General features: G+C 43.3%; 1 protein-coding gene across 1 annotated transcript in view; it reads left to right on the forward strand.

Annotated features, from left to right (window-relative positions):
* Nucleotides 1-21,121, forward strand: part of LOC106612973 (zinc finger matrin-type protein 4) — a 149,310-nt gene that overhangs the window by 75,943 nt on the left and 52,246 nt on the right. The window contains exon 4 of the mRNA XM_082967799.1: nucleotides 7,885-8,062. Coding sequence (XP_082823925.1) covers nucleotides 7,885-8,062 — 178 coding nt within the window. The remainder of the gene's footprint in view (nucleotides 1-7,884; nucleotides 8,063-21,121) is intronic.

A 21,121-nucleotide genomic window follows, 5' to 3' on the forward strand; every position in this document is an offset into this window, starting at 1 on the left:
GAGTTCTCCCTGGTGCACTTGTTCGTTCATTAGCTGGCAGCTCGTTCTAAATAGTATAATCTAATCCAGGGATGGGTAACTTTGACGGGGGTGGAGGCCACAAAAAATCTGAACTCATCATGAGGGGCTGCAGTAGCTCACGGGTCTGCATACCCACATCAACACCATTTTTTAATAAAAAATGTTTAGTCATTTAGCAGACGCTGTTATCCAGAGCGACTTACAGTTAGTGCATTCATCTTAAGATAGCTAGGTGGGACAACCACATATCTCAGTCAAAGTAACTACATTTTCCCACAATAAAGTAGCTATCAGCAAAGTCAGTTAGTGGGGGGGGGGGGGTCAGGTACGAGTGTCAGTTCACGAAAGGCATTATATCATATCTCTGTCATACCAAAATTAACCAATAACGCAAAACAACGCAATCGCGCATGATGCATTCTCAGCATGCTTAAATAGAACGTTTTATAATAGGTGAATTTTCAAACATTTAGTATGGTGTAAATGCCAGGATGTTATAGTAATTTCAGGTCATCTAGTAGAATTCAATGCACAGTTTTCCACAATGCGTTGGAAGATTTGGGTTGCGAGTGATATAGTTGGCCCTAGTTCTCTTCAAATAGCCAAACAACCAAACTAGCCTACTTAAACCCCCCTGAAGTCGATCTCCGTGCCCCTGCTGAAATCTAATTGGCATAATAAACAAATCCCCATAAAATCAGTCAGTTTAAGCTAGAGATATAAGGTTATTTTGCATTGGATGCATGTCAATCCACCGCATCCGCCTAAGTCGCACTTCTGCATCTGCAGTGAAAGGTGACAGAACTAAAGCGGTGTTTGTCAGACCATGAGACATCCTGAAAATCGGTCTCCTAACAAAATCGTCTATAGCGTCCGAAAGGTTTGCCCTACAAAACCTCTATGCAAAGACGAGACTCTCACGAACACAATGGTGTTCTCCGTTTTGCTCTACGACCCCCACAAGTGTCTTGGGACTTGTCTGAAGTCGGTACAGCCATTCTGCCAACTTCTGTCTATAGCGTCCGAACAGTTTGAGCTACACATTAATATGACTCCTCTGTGGCAGACTCTCACATACGTCGATGTCGGTTGTTTTCTCTAGGACGCCCACAGGCCTCACAAGACTCGTCTGAATGTCCCTGGTACCAGTTGAAAAAATGAATGGATGTATATATGGAGACTGTTTAGTGCCAAAAATAAGGGGTTAAGTACATGTAACAAAAAAAAGACACTTCAGAACACACTATCTGTTGTTCCATGTAGTGAATCTGTTATTCAATGTGTTTGTATGGGCTAATAGCAGTAAGGCCAAAAATATATTTTCATCAAATATACATGTTTCTACAACTTTATTAGAGTCCACCTGTGGTAAATTCAATTGATTGGACATGATTTGGTAAGGAACACACTTGTCTATATAAGATCCCACAGTTGACAGTGCATGTCAGAGCAAAAACCAAGCCATGAGGTCGAAGGAATTATCTGTAGAGCTCCGAGATAGGATTGTGTCGAGGCATAGATCTGGGGAAATATCTTCAGCATTGAAGGTCCCCAAGAACACAGTGGCGTCCATCATTCTAAAATGGAAGAAGTTTGGACCACCAAGACTCTTCCTTGAGCTGGCCGCCCGGCCAAACGGAGCAATTGGGGAGAAGGGCTTTGGTCATGGAGGTGACCAAGAACCCAATGGTGCCTTTTGGCAAACTCCAAGTGGGCTGTCATGTGCCTTTTACTGACGAGTGGCTTCCATCTGGCCACTCTACCATAAAGGCCTTCTGGAAGGTTTTCCCATCTCCACAGAGGATCTCTGGAGCTCTGTCAGAGTAAACATCGGGTTCTTGGTCACCTCCCTGACCAAGGCCTTTCTCCCCTGATTGCTCAGTTTGGCCGGGCGGCCAGCTCTAGGAGAGTCTTGGTGGTTCCAGTCTTATTCCATTTAAGAATGATGGAGGCCACTGTGTTCTTGGGGACCTTCAATGCTGCAGAAATGTTTTGGTACTCTTCCCCAGATCTGAGCCTCGACACAATTCTGTCTCGGACCTCTACAGACAATTCCTTCGACCTCATGGCTTGGTTTTTTTCTCTGACATGCACTGTCAACTGTGGGACCTTATATAGACAGGTGTGTGCCTTCCCCAATCATGTCCATTCAACTGAATTTACCACAGGTGGACTCTAATCAAGTTGTAGAAACAGCTCAAGGCTGATGAACAGGATGCGCCTGAGCTTCATTTCAAGTCTCATTCCTAAGGGTCTGAATACTTATGTAAATAAGGTATTTCTGTTTTTTATTTTTTACAAACATTTCTAAAAACCTGTTTTCGCTTTGTCATTATGGGGTATTATGTGTAGATTGATGAGAAATTGTATTTATTTATTCAATTTTTGAATAAGGCTGTAACGTAACAAAATGTGTAAAAATAAATGGGATCTGAATACTTACATATATTTTAATACTTCAAGGGGTCTTAAAATCCCAAATCAAATGGCTAAATGATCCTTTGTAGGATTTTCATAAAACAATTCCATATAGCTTAGTAGAACCTGTTTTGTAGGCTTACCATTTAATTATTTAATTTATGGATTAAGCCTTGGCAGTCATTCTGATCTCGTGCCCAATGATCAGTGCTTTAGTTTATTATGTTAATGTCCAGCGATTCTGAATTTGCTATGCACCCGACTGCCCACGTTTTTCTGTGCCTTTTGAAACGTTTTGGTGTGTGTGCTAGGCTATTTGATTTACACAAAACAAAAATATAAATGCAACATGTAAGTGCTGGTCCCATGTTTCATGAGCTGAAATAAAACATCCCAGAAATGTCCCATATGCACCAAAGCTTATTTCTTTCAAACGTGTTTTCATCCCTGTTAGAGAGGATTTTATTCTTTGTCAAAATAATCCATCCACCTGACAGGTGTGGTATATTAAGACGCTGATTAAACAGTTGTTATTAAACACACTATCTGCACCTGCTTCCTGACTCCCTGCATCTACGTTACATGTGGCATATCAAGAAGTTGATTAAACAGTATGATCATTATACAGGTGCACCTTGTGCTGGGGACAATAAAAGGCCACTCTAAAATGATCAGTTATGTCACACAACACAATGCCACAGATGTCTCAAGGTTTGAGGGAGTGTGCAATTGGCATGCTGACTGCATGCCAATTGAATTGAATGTGCCAAGTGAATTGAATGTTAATTTCTCTACCATAAGCATGCATTGTTGTTTTAGAGAATTTGACAGAACGTCCAACTGGCCTCACAACCGCAGACCACGTGTAACCAAGCCAGCCGAGGACCTCCACATCCGGCTTCTTCACCTGCGGGATCATCAGAGGGGGGATGGAGGGGTGCGGAGTAGTATTTCTGCCTGTAATAAAGCTTTTGTTGGGGAAAAACTCATTCCGATTGGCTGGGCCTGGCTCCCCAGTGGGCCTAATGAATTTATTTCTATTGACTGATTTCCTTATATGAACTGTAACTCAGCAAAATCGTTGAAATTGTTGCATGTTGCGTTTATATCTTTCTTCAGTATAATTTATTCTGGTTTCACTAATAAATATGTTGAAATTGAACCAAATGATCTGTTTCTGTCTTCAGTCCTTTTTAAATGGGATAGATGAGCTATATGGTCTATGGTATAGGTCGAATATGATAATCTGCCTATAACCAGCCTGAGTAAGGCTATAATTCCATTCCTATTCTATTCAGAGTTTAGATACATTAATTTAATTGCAAATGAGCTATTATCAGTCTGGTTATTATCAGTCTGGTTATCGATGCATGTTTGTTGAATTTACTCAGCCAGTCAGGAGCCGTTGTGGCCGTGGCATACTACATACTTACTAAACGGTACGTGCGAAATAGTATGCGATGGTAAGTACATAGTATGCAGTTTAAGTATGTAGTATGCTAGTATGGGTTTTCGGCCACGTCTACAGAGTCTGTTTTGTTTTGACACTATTCGTGGAGGATTTGAAGGAGACATACACATAAAAATAATTATGCGCATATTAATACTCGGAGGAATCGTAGGAGGTATCACTCTGTAGGACACATACAGGAAAGGAAGACCAAAGGATAAGATAAGAGAGGGACATGAAAGGAGAAATGCTAAGACAGGTTAAGATACAGAGAGAGAGAGATGGAGGGATGATGAGAGAGAAAGGGACAGAGAGATAGAGGGAGGATGAGAGAGAAGGGGACAGAGAGATAGAGGGATGATGAGAGAGAAGGGGACAGAGAGAGAGGGATGAGAGAGAGAAGGGGACAGAGATTGAGGGAGGATGAGAGAGAAAGGGACAGAGAGAGAGGGAGGATGAGAGAGAAAGGGACAGAGAGTTAAAGGGAGGATGAGAGATAAGGGGACAGAGAGTTAAAGGGAGGATGAGAGATAACGGGACAGAGAGATAGAGGGATGATGAGAGAGAAGGCGACAGAGAGAGAGGGATGAGAGAGAGAAGGGGACAGAGATTGAGGGAGGATGAGAGAGAAAGGGACAGAGAGTTAAAGGGAGGATGAGAGATAAGGGGACAGAGATAGAGGGATGAGAGATAAGGGGACAGAGATAGAGGGATGCTGAGAGAGAAGGGGATAGAGAGATGAGAGAGAAGGGTACAAAAAGATAGAGGGATGATGAGAGAGAAGCGGACAGAGAGAGAGGGATGAGGAGAGAAGGATACAGAAAGATAGAGGGATGATGAGAGAGAAGCGGACAGAGAGAGAGGGATGAGGAGAGAAGGATACAGAAAGATAGAGGGATGATGAGAGAGAAGGGGACAGAGATATAGAGGGACAGAGAGATAGAGGGACGATGAGAGAGATGGGGACAGAGATAGAGGAGTGATGAGGTAAGGGGACAGAGATAGAGGGATGAGAGAGAGAAGGGGACAGAGATAGAAGGATTAGAGAGAGAAGGGGGCAGATATAGAGGGATGAGAGAGAAGGGGACAAAAAGATAGAGGGATGATGAGAGAGAAGGGGACAGAGATAGAGAGATGAGAGAGAGAAGGGGACAGAGATAGAGAGATGAGAGATAGAAGGGGACAGAGATAGAGGGATGAGAGAGAGAAGGGGACAGAGATAGAGGGATGAGAGAGAAGGGGACAGAGCGATAGAGGGATGAGAGAGAGAATGGGACAGAGATAGAGGGATGAGAGAGAAGGGGACAGAGCGATAGAGGGATGAGAGAGAGAATGGGACAGAGATAGAGGGATGAGAGAGAAGGGGACAGAGCGATAGAGGGATGAGAGAGAGAATGGGACAGAGATAGAGGGATGAGAGAGAGAAGGGGACAGAGATAGAGGAGTGATGAGGTAAGGGGACAGAGATAGAGGGATGAGAGAGCGAAGGGGACATAGGTAGAGGGATGAGAGAGAAGGGGACAGAGATAGAGGGATGAGAGAGAAGGGTACAGAAAGATAGAGGGATGAGAGAGAAGGGGACAGAGATATAGAGAGAGGATGAGAGAGAAGGGGACAGAGATAGAGGGATGAGAGAGAGAAGGGGACAGAGATATAGAGGGATGAGAGAGAAGGGGACAGAGATAGAGGGATGAGAGAGAGAAGGGGACAGAGATAGAGGGATGATGAGAGAGAATGGGACAGAGATATAGAGGGATGAGAGAGAGAAGGGGACAGAGATAGAGGGATGAGAGAGAGAAGGGGACAGAGATAGAGGGATGAGAGAGAGAAGGGGACAGAGATAGAGGGATGAGAGGGAGAATGGGACAGAGATAGAGGGAGGTTGATATCTGGTTCAGTGAGGGGTTAACTCTAACACGATCGCAGCAGGAGCAGGAGACGACACAGGGGAAGATGAGAATAGGAATGAAGGGATGGTGGGGGGGTGTGTGTGTGAGGAGATGGACTGAGATAACCCATTTCACCTCCTTGAAAGTAGTGAGAGAAATATTGAGAGAACCCTTTTCAACTTGTAGACAAAAGATATGAAGATAAAAAAAACAGAGAAACAGTGACAGAGATTGAGAGGGTGCCCATTTACCCACTAGACGTGTCCTTGGTTGTTTGGCAACAAAACCGGAGAGTGCTATGAGGAACTATGCGGAAAAAAAGATGGGTTTGACTTAGATTGATGACAACATAAAAACGATATTTTGTCTCCAATGTTTATTGAAAACATAAATAAATGTGCACAATGAGCACTTGTGGTCTCTCAAATACATTGTTACAGTTGTTGGTTAGCTAGCTAGCGAATTTTAGCCATATTAGCATTTACCTGAAATCAGTCAAAACACCTCAAGACAAGGGCCTCCCGAGTGGCGCAGCGGTCTAATGCACTGCATCGCAGTGTCGCGGCGTCATTACAGCCTGGGGTTAAATCCCAGGTGCTGTCACAACAGGCCTTGACCGGGAATTCCATAGGGCGGTGCACAATTGGCCCAGCGTCGTCCGGGATAGGGGAAGGTTTGGCTGGTTGTGACAGCACCTGGGATCAAACCCCAGGCTGTAGTGATGCAGTGCCTTAGACCACTCGGGAGGCCCTTGTCTTGAGGTGTTTTAGACTGATTTCAGGTCACTTGGCTCATTGCGCTCTAGCGACTACTTGTGGTGGGCCGGGCCCCTGCAGGCTGACTTTGATCATCAGTTGAACGGTGTTAGCTCCGGCACATTGGTGCAGCTAGCTTCCAAGTTAAGCGAGCCGGTGTTAAGAAGCGAGGTTTGATGTTTCGGAAGGACGTATGACTCGACCTTTGCCTCTCCCGAGCCTGTTTGGGAGTTGCACCGATGAGACAAGATCGCAATTGGATATCACGAAGTTGGGGAGAAAAAAGGGGGTAAAATTACAACAACAACAAAAAATATATAAACAAGACATGGTATCAAAAACTAGTTGAAATGAGTCACTTACGATTCTTCACGTGGCAGTTTCTTGTCATTGTCATAATAACTCACTGACTTCTGCTCCATTGAAGCGTGCAAATTGTTTTCGTGACATTGTTAGCTAACCCATCTACAGAGAGGAAACACAGACAAAGACAGAAAAAGAAAATACAAAAAGAAGAGAGAAAGGAGAGAGCGAAAAGAGCCCTGGAAGGTAGAGGTGTTCCAAACTCTCAGATCCTTTATGTGACGTTAACACACACTGACACTGCGCCAGACACATGCACCCACACAGACACACAAACACACACACAACACGAAAGACACATTTCTATCATTGCACTCAATTTGACACCTGGGCAAAAGAGGAGTGTTGTGAAAAGAAAGAGTGAGGGAGAAATAGAGAAAGGGAGAGAAAAAGAGAAAAAAAGAGTGAGAGAGAGGGAGGAGGAGATCTGTGCCAACAGATCCTCGTCATCCCTCTCCTCCACTCCATTCCTCTCTTCTCTCCTCTCCATAAGACAGTTCAGCAAAAGAGGTGGAAAGGAATACGTGCTATACTTTTTGTAACATGTTCTTTCTCTCGTTTCCTCTCTCTCTCTTTCTCTCTCTCTCCCTCTCTTTCTCCCCTCGATCCCTCACACTTTTATTTTAAAGATAATTTCAAAAAAACACTATAGTAAATACCACAGTAATGTTTGCAAAAGCACTACAGTAAATACTACAGTATACTACAGTAATATCTGCAAAAATACCATAGTAAATACTACAGTATACTACAGTCAACATAAACACTACCATTTTTAACTATAGTGATACTACATTATTTATACAAAAGTATTTTTTAATGTGGGGTCCTCTCATTTCCTTAGGACAGAGGTGAACAGCATAACTGCTATACTTTGTATGACATGTTTTTTCTCTTACTTCTCCTCCCTCCTTCTTCCTCCCCCTCTCTCTCTCTCCTCGCTCTCCTCCCCTCCATTCCTCTCTCCTCTCTCCTCTCCTCCCTTCAGGGCAGTGCAGAGACAGAGGTGGACAGAAATAAGTGCTGTACTTTGTGTAATATGTTCTTCACGTCGGCCATCGTGGCCCAGTCTCACTACCAGGGAAAGACACATGCTAAGAGGGTACGACTGGTACTGGGAGAAACACCCAGCATACCTACTGCTACCAACAGCCCTACCACCACAGGTAACACAGATACACATATATACGTTTGCACGCACACTCACTCACGCATGCGTGCGCCCCACACCGCCCCTCCCCTCAAACGCACACACGCACACAGACTGATTGAACTGTTTATCTGTTTACATATGTGTGTGGATGTATCTTTTAGTGACCTCCTCCCTGTAGCACACACACATTCACCCAGTTTATATTTCATATGTGGTAAAACAATAACTCTCATATATCACTCAACGAAGTGTGCGCGCGTGTGTGTGTGTGTGTGTGTGTGTGTGTGTGTGTGTGTGTGTGTGTGTGTGTGTGTGTGTGTGTGTGTGTGTGTGTGTGTGTGTGTGTGTGTGTGTGTGTGTGTGTGTGTGTGTGTGTGTGTGAGCTCTCAACTCTGAACTGATCAATGTTTCTATTGGATTCCACTTTACTCCGAACACGCCAACATAATCCCTGTTAACCACCAAGGTCATTACCAGGGTGTCACTCACTCACTCACTCACTCACTCACTCACTCACTCACTCACTCACTCACTCACTCACTCACTCACTCACTCACTCACACAGACATGCATTCATACAGACACACACACACACAAAGAGAGAGGGAGAGAGAAAGGGAGAGAGAGAGAAGCACACAGCCAAACCAGTGTCTAGGAAGTGACATACATTTACAATAGAAAAAAATATATAGAAAAGGAAGTGATCACTGCAGATAGTATTGGATTAAAATGAAAGTTTGGGTTAACTTTGAAATAACTTTGTTCTGAATCAAGCCAAAGTTTATTTGTCGCGTTCACAGATTTGCAGGTGTTATAACAGGTGCAATGAAATGCTTACGTTTCTAGTAGTAGAATGTCTCGCAAATGCAATACAAATATACAAATAATCCAAAAATCTAAACAAGAAATCAAGAAATGACAGAACAGGTCCAATTAACAAATCTACTTCTTGAATGTCAGTTCGATTAGCTCACACACACACACACACACAACGTGTCAGTTTGTTGACGGCACTTTCAGGGAAGTTGCCAAGGTTTAGTGACAGACAGACCTGGGAGGAAGGAAAGAATGAAAGAGAGAGAAGAAAAGTGGAGGAAGATGTAAGGATAGATCAGGAGAGATTAGAATCAAAAGTAACCTTCAGCACACACACATATCTCTCTGTCTCACACACACACACATCTCTCTCTGTCTCACACACACACACGCACACACACACACCTCTCGCTCTCTCTCACACACATATCTCTCTCTCTCACACACATATCTCTCTGTCTCACACATATACATCTCTCTGTCTCACACACATACATCTCTCTCTCTCTCACACACACACATCTCTCTCACACACATCTCTCTCTCTCACACACACACACACACACACACACACACACACACACACACACACACACACACACACACACACACACACACACACACACACACACACACACACACATCTCTCTCACACACACACACACCTCTCTCACACACACACACACACCACACACACACACACACACACACACACACACACACACACACACACACACACACACACACACACACACACACACACACACACATCTCTCTCACACACACACATCTCTCTCACACATACCTCTCTCACACACACACACATCTCTCTCTCTCTCACACATACCTCTCTCTCACACACACACATCTCTCTCTCTCTCACACACATATCTCTCTCTCACACACACACATATCTCTCTCTCTCTCTCACACACACATATCTCTCTCTCTCACACACACATATCTCTCTCTCACACACATATCTCTCTCTCACACACACATATCTCTCTCTCACACACACATATCTCTCTCTCTCTCTTTCTCTCACACACATATCTCTCTCTCACACACACATATCTCTCTCTCACACACACATATCTCTTTCTCACACACACATATCTCTCTCTCACACATATCACTCTCTCTCACACACACGCATAAGCACACACGCGCCCACACACACACACACACACACACACACACACACACACACACACACACACACACACCTCTGTTTACACACACATCTCTCTCACATACGCACACACTTCTCTCTCTCACACACACACATCTATGTCTCATACACACACATCTCTCGCACACATCTCTCACACACACACACACACACATCTCTCTCTCTGACACACATATCTTTGTCTTACACACACACCTCTCTCTCTCACACATATATCTCTCTCTCTCACACACACACACATATCTCTCTCTCACACATATCACTCTCTTACGCACACTCACACATATCACTCTCTTACGCGCACGCACGCGCACACACACACACACACACACACACACACACACACACACACACACACACACACACACACACACACACATCTATCTCTCACACACAAACATCTCTCTCACACATACCTCTCTCACACATACCTCTCTCACACACACACATCTCTCTCTCTCACACACATCTCTCTCACATGCACACACACGTAAGCACACACACACTCTTTCACTCAGGGAGGAGAGCTTTTCCCTCAGTCACACATATCTCTCTCTCTCACACACACATATCTCTCTCTCACACATATCACTCTCTTACGCACACGCACACACACACACATGCACATGCACACACACACACACACACACACACACACACACACACACACACACACACACACACACACACACACACACACACACACACACACACACACACACACACATCTATCTCTCACACACAAACATCTCTCTCACACATACCTCTCTCACACACACACATCTCTCTCTCACACACCTCTCACACACACATCTCTCTAACATGCACACACACGTAAGCACGCACACACTCTTTCACTCAGGGAGGAGAGCTTTTCCCTCAGTCCCCTCAGACACACAGACAAGGTTATAGCAATAAGATGTAATACTTTCCCTTCAAAATTCAACCTATTATGGATGTCTATTTGACTCCTAAATTCTGCGTGGTTACAGGGTTAATTGTGTGTGGTTACAGGGTTAATTGTGTGTGGTTACAGGGTTAATTGTGTGTGGTTACAGGGTTAATTGTGTGTGGTTACAGGGTTAATTGTGTGTGGTTACAGGGTTAATTGTGTGTGGTTGCAGGATTAAAACAGAAACAACTCAAAGGGTTACGTTTAGGTATTAATCCCGAGTCGTTGGGGCTATGATTGGGGAAGGCTTAAAACAAAATAATTAAAATAACGTACTGTTTCCATCAACTATGATCAAGTATTCTCCCAGCTTGCTAGAGCATTGTGAACTATGCACTCCGGCTCCAAGCATCATGAATGCTGGGTAATCATTTAAAAAAAATTGTGAGAGCCGAGGAAGGCATATATCAACGTTCTCAGGACCTTTCCAAATGTCCAAAATTGCTGTCTATTTCTAGTGATCAGGCTGGATAGCTATCTAAACACACACATAGCCAGAGATGTAGAGGTAGAGAGTGGAGGATGAAACGATGGAATGGGAAAAGGGCCATTAAGTACCTCTGCCTCCCCTTTCTGTCCATTTTTATTTTATTTATTTAAACTTTATTTAAACTAGGCAAGTCAGTTAAGAACACATTTTTATTTACAATGACTCACCCATCCCATCTCTGCTCGGTCTGTAAGTGCAGTCCTCCTCCACTTCCTCCTCCTCCTGTCTCTCTCTCTTTCTCTCTCACTCTCTCTCTCTCTCAGTTCAATTCGTAGATGCTTTATTGGCATGGGAAACATATGTTTACATTACCAAAGCAATCCCTCTCTCTGTCTCTCTCTTTCTCTCTATATCGCTCTCTCCCCCTCCCATGTTCATTGTCATGCACTCCAATCCCTCTGTAAAAAGCACTTCCTTCTGCTTTACTGTGCACAGAAATGGAAAAAAGTGAGTGATATAAAAATGAGGGTGGAGAACAACAAGGTCTCTCTCCCTGTTGCTGCTCAGCATATGTTGTTCCTTTGAACTGTCAGCACATCGAACCCTACTGTGGCTCTCACAGCCAAAACCACAAGCACACACACACACACATACACACACATGTAACATACACACACAGACAAGCATGCAGGCAAGCACATTCTCACACTAGCCTTTATCTCAAATACACACACACACTCTTCCTTTGTTTCTTTCTCTCTCTCTCTCTATTCCCCCTCTCACAACTACTTCAGCTATAGTTCTCTTCTCCTCTCTGGAGGAGAGGAATTAATAATTCTCTCTGTTTCTCTCTATCTATCTTGTATGCATAAGTGTATATGCCTGCGTGTGCTTGTGTGTGTGAGTGTGTGTGTGTGTGAGTGTAGGTGTGTGTGTGTGTGTGTGTGTGTGTGTGTGTGTGTGTGTGTGTGTGTGTGTGTGTGTGTGTGTGTGTGTGTGTGTGTGTGTGTGTGTGTGTGTGTGTGTGTGTGTGTGTGGATTTGCGTATGTGTTTGCGTGCGTGTGTGCATATGAGTGTGAGTTGGTGAGAGGTACAGAGGCACAGCCCTAGATACTGTAACTATGTGAACAAGGACCCATTTAGCCAAAGTATTTCTAACTAACGAGCTCACGGCATTACCAACAAATGCACACACTCCTCTATCTCTGTGTTCAAAACACACACCTAAGCAGGGTTGGTTTAGGTCACTTTATTAATCTAATCAGTTACAGTTACTAGTTACCTGCCCAAAACTGTAATCAGTAATGTAACTTTTGGATTACCCAAACTCAGTAATGTAATTGGTTTACTTTCCCCTTAAGAGGCATTAGAAGAAGACAAAAATGTTACCAATTGAACGACATCTATTGCAGGATAAATCAATGTTAAAGTTTATATAGCTGGCCATATATGGATGTTCAATTTTACATTATGGGTTGGTTATGTAGGCTTCTTCTAACCCATCACTTTCTACTACATATAATAATACGATTAAACTGTATCTTTACATTAAAAACCAAAGTCTATCAGAATTCCAGGCAATCCAATAATGTTATACCCCTTGATCTTCTAGAATAGAACTTGGAAATATTGAAGTACAGATTAGCCAAATTGTTTTACCTGAGCATAACCCCAAAACGAAGGATTTATTAGCCAGCCTCACTCTGTTGTTTATGGTGTGGTTGTCATGGAGGACTGATTGGGCTCATTGATTCAAGTTGAAAAATAAATGCTGCGCTCATGGAATGGCATGCTTTGAGCACTACTGAAAAGTGCTATTTACATGTGAAAAAGTAATGCCATATGCTGCATTTGCTACAGGCCTATTGTTTACATTCTTGTTGGTGACACTTTGATATCTTGATAATATGTAGCTGTTGAAAGGGCAAATCCACAGATGAAACAATAACAAAATCGTCGCCCACCTCTGTCTTGGTAAAAATCTGACGGATGGGCCTGGAGAAATATTACAACTCTTAGATTAATAGACAGAGCTATGGATGCAAGGGCTGACCATCCATGATATCATCATTTTTGTTTTAACCATGTTATGAGGCTATACAGTGTTTGTTTACATTTACAATGTTTACAAACATTGGAGAAATACAAGCCTATATTTGGGGTTTTCATGGAGTGTGACAATTGAACAAAGCTCATGAGGCATTAATAAGTTACAGCTGAAGTTGGAAGTTTACATACACTTAGGTTGGATTCATTAAAACTCGTTTTTCATCCACTCCACAAATTCTTGTTAACAAAGTATAATTTTTGCAAGTTGGTTAGGACATCTACTTTGTGCATGACACAAGTCATTTTTCCAACAATTGTTAACAGACAGATTATTTCACTTATAATTCACTGTATCACAATTCCAGTGGGTCAGAAGTTTAAATACACTAAGTTGACTGTGCCTTTAAACAGCTTGGAAAATTCCCGAAAATGATGTCATGACTTTAGAAGCTTCTAATAGGCTAATTGACATCATTTGAGTCAATTGGAGGTGTAACATCGATTCATACGCTGATTCAGTGAGTGAGTTTATAAGGAAGTGCATTGGAGATGTTGTACCCACTATTAAAACCTACCCTAAACAAAAACCATGGATGGCTGGCGGCATTCGCGCAAAACTGAAAGTGTGAACCACCGCATTTAACCATGCAAAGAGGACTGGGCATATGGCTGAATATAAACAATGTAGATATTCCCTCCGCAAGGCAATCAAACAATCGAAATGTCGGTATTAGGAAAAAGTCGCAATTCAACGGCTCAGACACGAAACGTATGTGGCAGGGTCTACAGGTAATTATGGACTACAAACAGAACCAAAAAGAACCAATGTATTGCTTCCAGACAAACTAAACACCGTCTTTGCCCGCTTTGAGGATAATACAGTGCCACCGATGCGGCCCGCTAACAAGGACTGCGGTCCCGCCCTCTCCTTCTCCATGGCCGACGTGAGTAAAACATTTAACCTCTTACATCTAGACGTTCCGCTAGCGGAACACCTGCTCCAATATCCAATGATGGGCGTGGCGCGAAATACAAATTCCTCTAAAATCCGAAAACTTCCATTTTTCAAACATATGACTATTTTACAGCATTTTAAAGACAAGACTCTCGTTAATCTAACCACACTGTCCGATTTCAAAAAGGCTTTACAGCGAAAGCAAAACATTAGATTATGTCAGCAGAGTACCCAGCCAGAAATAATCATACTACCCATTTTTCAAGCTAGCATATAATGTCACAAATAACAAAACCACAGCTAAATGCAGCACTAACCTTTGATGATCTTCATCAGATGACAACCCTAGGACATTATGTTATACAATGCATGCATGTTTTGTTCAATCAAGTTCATATTTATATCAAAAACCAGCTTTTTTACATTAGCATGTGACGTTCAGAACTAGCATACCCCCCGCAAACCTCCGGTGAATTTACTAAATTACTCACGATAAACGTTCACAAAAAACATAACAATTATTTAAAGAATTATAGATACAGAACTCCTCTATGCACACGATATGCCCGATTTTAAAATAGCTTTTCAGTGAAAGCACATTTTACAATATTCTCAGTAGATAGCCCGGCATCACAGGGCTAGCTATTTAGACACCGACCAAGTTTAGCCCTGACCAAAATCAGATTTACTATTAGAAAAGTTTGATTACCTTTGATGTTCTTCGTCAGAATGCACTCCCAGGACTGCTACTTCAATAACAAATGTTGGTTTGGTCCAAAATAATCCATAGTTATGTCCAACAGCGTCGTTTTGTTCGTGCGTTCTAGACACTATCCAAATGGTAAATAAGGGTCGTGCGCATGGCGCATTTCGTGACAAAAGATTTCTAAATATTTCATTACCGTACTTCGAAGCATGTCAACCGCTGTTTAAAATCAATTTTTAGGCCATTTTTCTCGTAAAAAAGCGATAATATTCCGACCGGGAATCTGAGTTTCGGTAAATAGAGGGGAAAAACAGAGGGCGGCCAGTGCACGCGCCTAAGCCCACTGTCCCCTGATCGGCCACTTGACAAACGCGATAATGTGTTTCAGCCAGGGCTTTGAATTACGTCATTCAGCTTTTTCCCGGGCTCTGAGAGCCCATTGGAGCCGTAGGAAGTGTCACGTAACAGCAGAGATCCTTTGTAATGGATAGAGATAATGAAGAAGGGCAAGAAATGGTCAGACAGGGTACTTCCTGTACAGAATCTTCTCAGGTTTTGGCCTGCCAAATGAGTTCTGTTATACTCACAGACACCATTCAAACAGTTTTAGAAACTTTGGAGTATTTTCTATTCAAAGCTAATAATTATATGCATATTCTAGTTTCTGGGCAGGAGTAATAATCAGATTAAATCGGGTACGTTTTTTATCCAGCCGTGAAAATACTGCCCCCTAGCCATAACAGGTTAAACGTGTTAACCCTCACAAGGCTGCTGGCCCAGGCGACATCCCTATCCGCGTCCTCAGGGCATGCGCAGACTGGCTGGCTGGTGTGTTTATGGACATATTCAATCTCTCTCTATCCCAGTCTACTGTCCCCACATGCTTCAAGATGGCCACTATTGTTCCTGTACCCAAGAAGGCAAAGATAACTGAGCTAAATTACTATCGCCCCATAGCACACTTCTGTCATCATGAAGTGCTTTGAGAGACTAGTCAAGGATCATATCACTTCCACTTTACCTGCCACCCTAGACCCACTTCAGTTTGCACACCGCCCCAACAAGTCCACAGACGATGCAATGACCATCAGACTGTCCTATCCCATCTAGACAAGAGGAATACCTATGTAAGAATGTTGTTCATTGACTACAGCTCAGCATTCAACACCATAGTACCATCCAAGCTCATCATTAACCTCTTAGGGCTAGGGGGCAGTATTTACACGGCCGGATAAAAAACGTACCCGATTTAATCTGGTTACTACTCCTACCCAGTAACTAGAATATGCATATACTTATTAGATATGGATAGAAAACACCCTAAAGTTTCTAAAACTGTTTGAATGGTGTCTGTGAGTATAACAGAACTCATATGGCAGGCAAAAACCTGAGGTGATTCCTTTACAGGAAGTGGCCTGTCTGACCATTTATTGGCTTTCTTTGACATCTCTTTCCAAAACAAAGGATCTCTGCGGTAACGTGACACTTCCCACGGCTCCCATAGGCTCTCAGAGCCCGGGAAAAAGCTGAATGTCGTCATTCCAGCCCCAGGCTGAAACACATTATCGCCTTTGTCAAGTGGCCGATCAGGGGACAGTGGGCTTAGGCGCGTGCACTGGTCGCCCCCGTCTTTCTTTTTTTTCCTCTATTTACCGTAACGCAGATTTCCGGTCGGAATATTATTGCTTTTTTACGAGATAAATTGCATAAAAATTTATTTTAAACAGCGGTTGACATGCTTCGAAGTACGGTAATGGAATATTTCGAATTTTTTTGTCACGAAATGCGCCATGCTCGTAACCCTGATTTACCATTTCGGATAGTTTCTTGAACACACGAACAAAACGCCGCTGTTTGGATATAACGATGGATTATTTGGGACCAAACCAACATTTGTTATTGAAGTAGAAGTCCTGGGAGTGCATTCTGACGAAGAACCGAAAAGGTAATAACATTTTTGTTATACTAAATCTGATTTTGGTGAAGGCTAAACTTGCTGGGTGTCTAAATAGCTAGCCCATGATGGCTGGGCTATGTACTTAGAATATTGCAAAATGTGCTTTCACCAAAAAGCTATTTTAAAATCGGACATATCGAGTGCATAGAGGAGTTCTGTATCTATAATTCTTAAAATAATTGTTATGCTTTTTGTGAGCGTTTATCGTGAGTAATTTAGTAAATTGTTAGTAAATTCCCCGGAAGTTTGCGGGGGGTATGCTAGTTCTGAATGTCACATGCTAATGTAAAAAGCTGGTTTTTGATATAAATATGAACTTGATTGAACAAAACATGCATGTATTGTATAACATAATGTCCTAGGGTTTTCATCTGATGAAGATCATCAAAGGTTAGTGCTGCATTTAGCTGTGGTTTGGGTTTATGTGACATTATATGCTAGCTTGAAAAATGGGTGTCTGATTATTTCTGGCTTGGTACTCTGCTGACATAATCTAATGTTTTGCTTTCGTTGTAAAGCCTTTTTGAAATCGGACAGTGTGGTTAGATAAAGGAGAGTCTTGTCTTTAAAATGGTGTAAAATAGTCATATGTTTGAGAAATTTAAGTAATAGCATTTCTAAGGTATTTGAATATCGCGCCACGGGATTAGACTGGCTGTTGCGTAGGTGGGACGATTTGGTGCCACCTACCCTAGAGAGGTTAAGCTGGAGGCCCTGGGTCTCAACCCCGCCCTGTGCAATTGGTCCTGGACTTTCTGACGGGCCACCCCCAGGTCGTGAAGGTAAGAAACAACATCTCCACTTCGCTGACCCTCAACACTGGTGTACTCCCTGTTCACCCATGACTGCGTGGCCATGCACACCTCCAACTCAATCATCAAGTTTGCTGATGACACAACAATAGTGGGCTTGATTACCAACAACGATGAGACAGCCTACAGGGAGGAGGTGAGGGCACTCGGAGTGTGGTGTCAGGAAAACAACCACTTACTCAACGTCAACAAAACAAAGAAGATGATCGTGAACTTCAGGAAACAGCAGAGGGAGTACCCCCCCATCCACATCGAAGGGACAGTATTGGAACGTTTTAAGTTCCTAGGCGTACACATCACAGACAAACTGAAATGGTACACCCACACAGACAGTGTGGTGAAGAAGGCGCAACATCACCTCTTCAACCTCAGGAGGCTGAAGAAATTTGGCTTGTCACCTAAAACCCTGACAAACTTTTACAGATGCACAATCTAGAGCATCCTGTCAGGCTGTATCACCGCCTGATATGGACCCTGCACCGCCCTCAACCGCAAGGCTCTCCAGAGTATGGTGCGGTCTACACAATGCATCACCGGTGGCAAACTACCTGCGCACCAGGACACCTACATCACCCGATGTCACAGGAAGGCAAAAAAGATAATCAAGGACAACAACCACCCAACTACCCGAGCCACTGCCTGTTCACCATCCAGATTGCGAGGTCAGTACAGGTTCATCAAAGCTGGGACCGAGAGACTGAAAAACAGCTACTATCTCAAGGCCATCAGACTGCTAAACAGCCATCACTAACTCAGAGAGGCTGCTGCCTACATTTTGATTTATTTATTTCTCCTTTATTTAACCAGGTAAGCTAGTTGAGAACAAGTTCTCATTTACAACTGTGACCTGGCCAAGATAAAGCAAAGCAAAGCAGTGCGACACAAACAACAACAGAGTTACACATGGAATAAACAAGCGTACAGTCAATAACACAATAGAAAAAAAGAAAGTCTATATACAGTGTGTGCAAATGGGGTGAGGAGGTAAGGCAATAAATAGGCCATAGTAACGAAGTAATTACAATTTAGCAAATGAACACTGGAGTGATAGATGTGCAGATGATGATGAGCAAGTAGAAATACTGGTGTGCAAAAGAGCAGAAAAGTAAATAAAAACAATATGGAAATGAGGTAGGTAGATTGGGTGGGCTATGTACAGCTGAAGTGATCGGTTAGCTGCTCAGATAGCTGATGTTTAAAGTTAGTGAGGGAAATATAAGTCTCCAGCTTCAGCGATTTTTGCCATTCGTTCCAGTCATTGGCAGCAGAGAACTAGAAGGAAAGGCAGCCAAAGAGGTGTTGGCTTTGGGGATGACCAGTGAGATATACCTGCTGGAGCGCGTGCTACGGGTGGGTGTTGTTATCGTGACCAATGAGCTGAGATAAGGTGGAGCTTTACCTAGAATCGACTTATAGATGACCTGGAGCCAGTGGGTCTGGCGATGAATATGTTGCAAGGGCCAGCCGACTAGAGCATACAGGTTGCAGTGGTGGGTGGTATAAGGGGCTTTGGTAACAAAACGGATGGCACTGTGATAGACTGCATCCAGTTTGCTTAGTAGAGTGTTGGAAGCTATTTTGTAACTGACATTGCCGAAGTCGAGGATCGGTAGGATAGTCAGTTTTACGAGGGTATGTTTGGCGGCGTGAGGGAAGGAGGCTTTGTTTCGAAATAGGAAGCCGATTGTAGATTTAATTTTGGATTGGAGATGTTTAATATGAGTCTGGAAGGAGAGTTTACAGTCTAGCCAGACACCTAGGTATTTGTAGTTGTCCACATATTCTAAGTTAGAACCGTCCAGAGTAGTGATGCTAGTCGGGCGGGCGGATGCGGGCAGCGAACGGTTGAAAAGCATGCATTTGGTTTTACTAGCGTTTAAGAGCAGTTGGAGGCCACGGAAGGAGTGTTGTATGGCATTGAAGCTCGTTTGGAGGTTAGTTAATGCAGCAGCTCTAGAGAATCACCAGCAGCAAGAGCGACATCGTTGATATATACAAAGAAAAGAGTCGGCCCGAGAATTGAACCCTGTGGTACCCCCATAGAGACTGCCAGAGGTCCAGACAACAGGCCCTCCGATTTGACACACTGAACTCTGTCTGAGAAGTAGTTGGTGAACCAGGCGAGGCAGTCATTAGAGAAACCAAGGCTGTTGAGTCTGCCGATAAGAATACCGTGATTAACAGAGTCAAAAGCCTTGGCCAGGTCGGTGAAGACGGCTGCACAGTACTGTCTTTTATCGATGGCAGTTATGATATCGTTTAGTACCTTGAGCGTGGCTGAGGTGCACCCGTGACCAGCTCGGAAACTGGATTGCACAGCGGAGAAGGTACGGTGGGATTCGAAAAGGTCAGTGATCTGTTTATTAACTTGGCTTTCGAAGACTTTAGAAAGGCAGGGCAGGATGGATATAGGTCTATAACAGTTTGGGTCTAGAGTGTCACCCCCTTTTGAAGAGGGGGATGACCGCGGCAGCTTTCCAATCTTTAGGGATTTCGGACGATACGAAAGAGAGATTGAACAGACTGGTAATAGGGGTTGCAACAATGGCGCCGGATCATTTTAGAAAGAAAGGGTCCAGATTGTCGAGCCCAGCTGATTTTTACCGGTCCAGGTTTTGCAGCTCTTTCAGAACATCTGCTGTCTGGATTTGGGTAAAGGAGAAGCTGGGGAGGGTTGGGAAAGTAGCTGCGGGGGGTACGGAGCTGTTTGGCCGGCGTTGGGGTAGCCAGGTGGAAAGCATGGCCAGCCGTAGAGAAATGCTTATTGAAATTCTCGATTATCGTGGATTTATCGGTGGTGACAGTGTTACCTAGCCTCAGTGCAGTGGGCAGCTGAGAGGAGGTGCTCTTATTCTCCATGGACTTTACAGAGTCCCAAAACTTTTTGGAGTTAGAGCTACAGGTTGCACATTTCTGTTTGAAAAAGCTAGTCTTTGCTTTCCTGACTGACTGTGCGTATTGGTTCCTGAGGGACTCACTAGTCACTTTAAACAATGCCACTTTAGTAATGTTTACATATCTTACATTACTAATTTCATATGTTTATAATGCATCTTATACCATCTATTGCATCTTGCCTATGATGCTCGACCATCGCTCATCCATATATTTATATTTATTCCATCCTTTTAGATATGTGTGTTAGGTAGTTGTTGGGGAATGGTTAGATTACTTGTTAGATATTACCCTGTTGGAACTA

Source organism: Salmo salar, chromosome 01 (assembly GCF_965601325.2).
Source record: "Salmo salar chromosome 01, fSalSal1, whole genome shotgun sequence".
Taxonomy (NCBI): domain Eukaryota; kingdom Metazoa; phylum Chordata; class Actinopteri; order Salmoniformes; family Salmonidae; genus Salmo; species Salmo salar.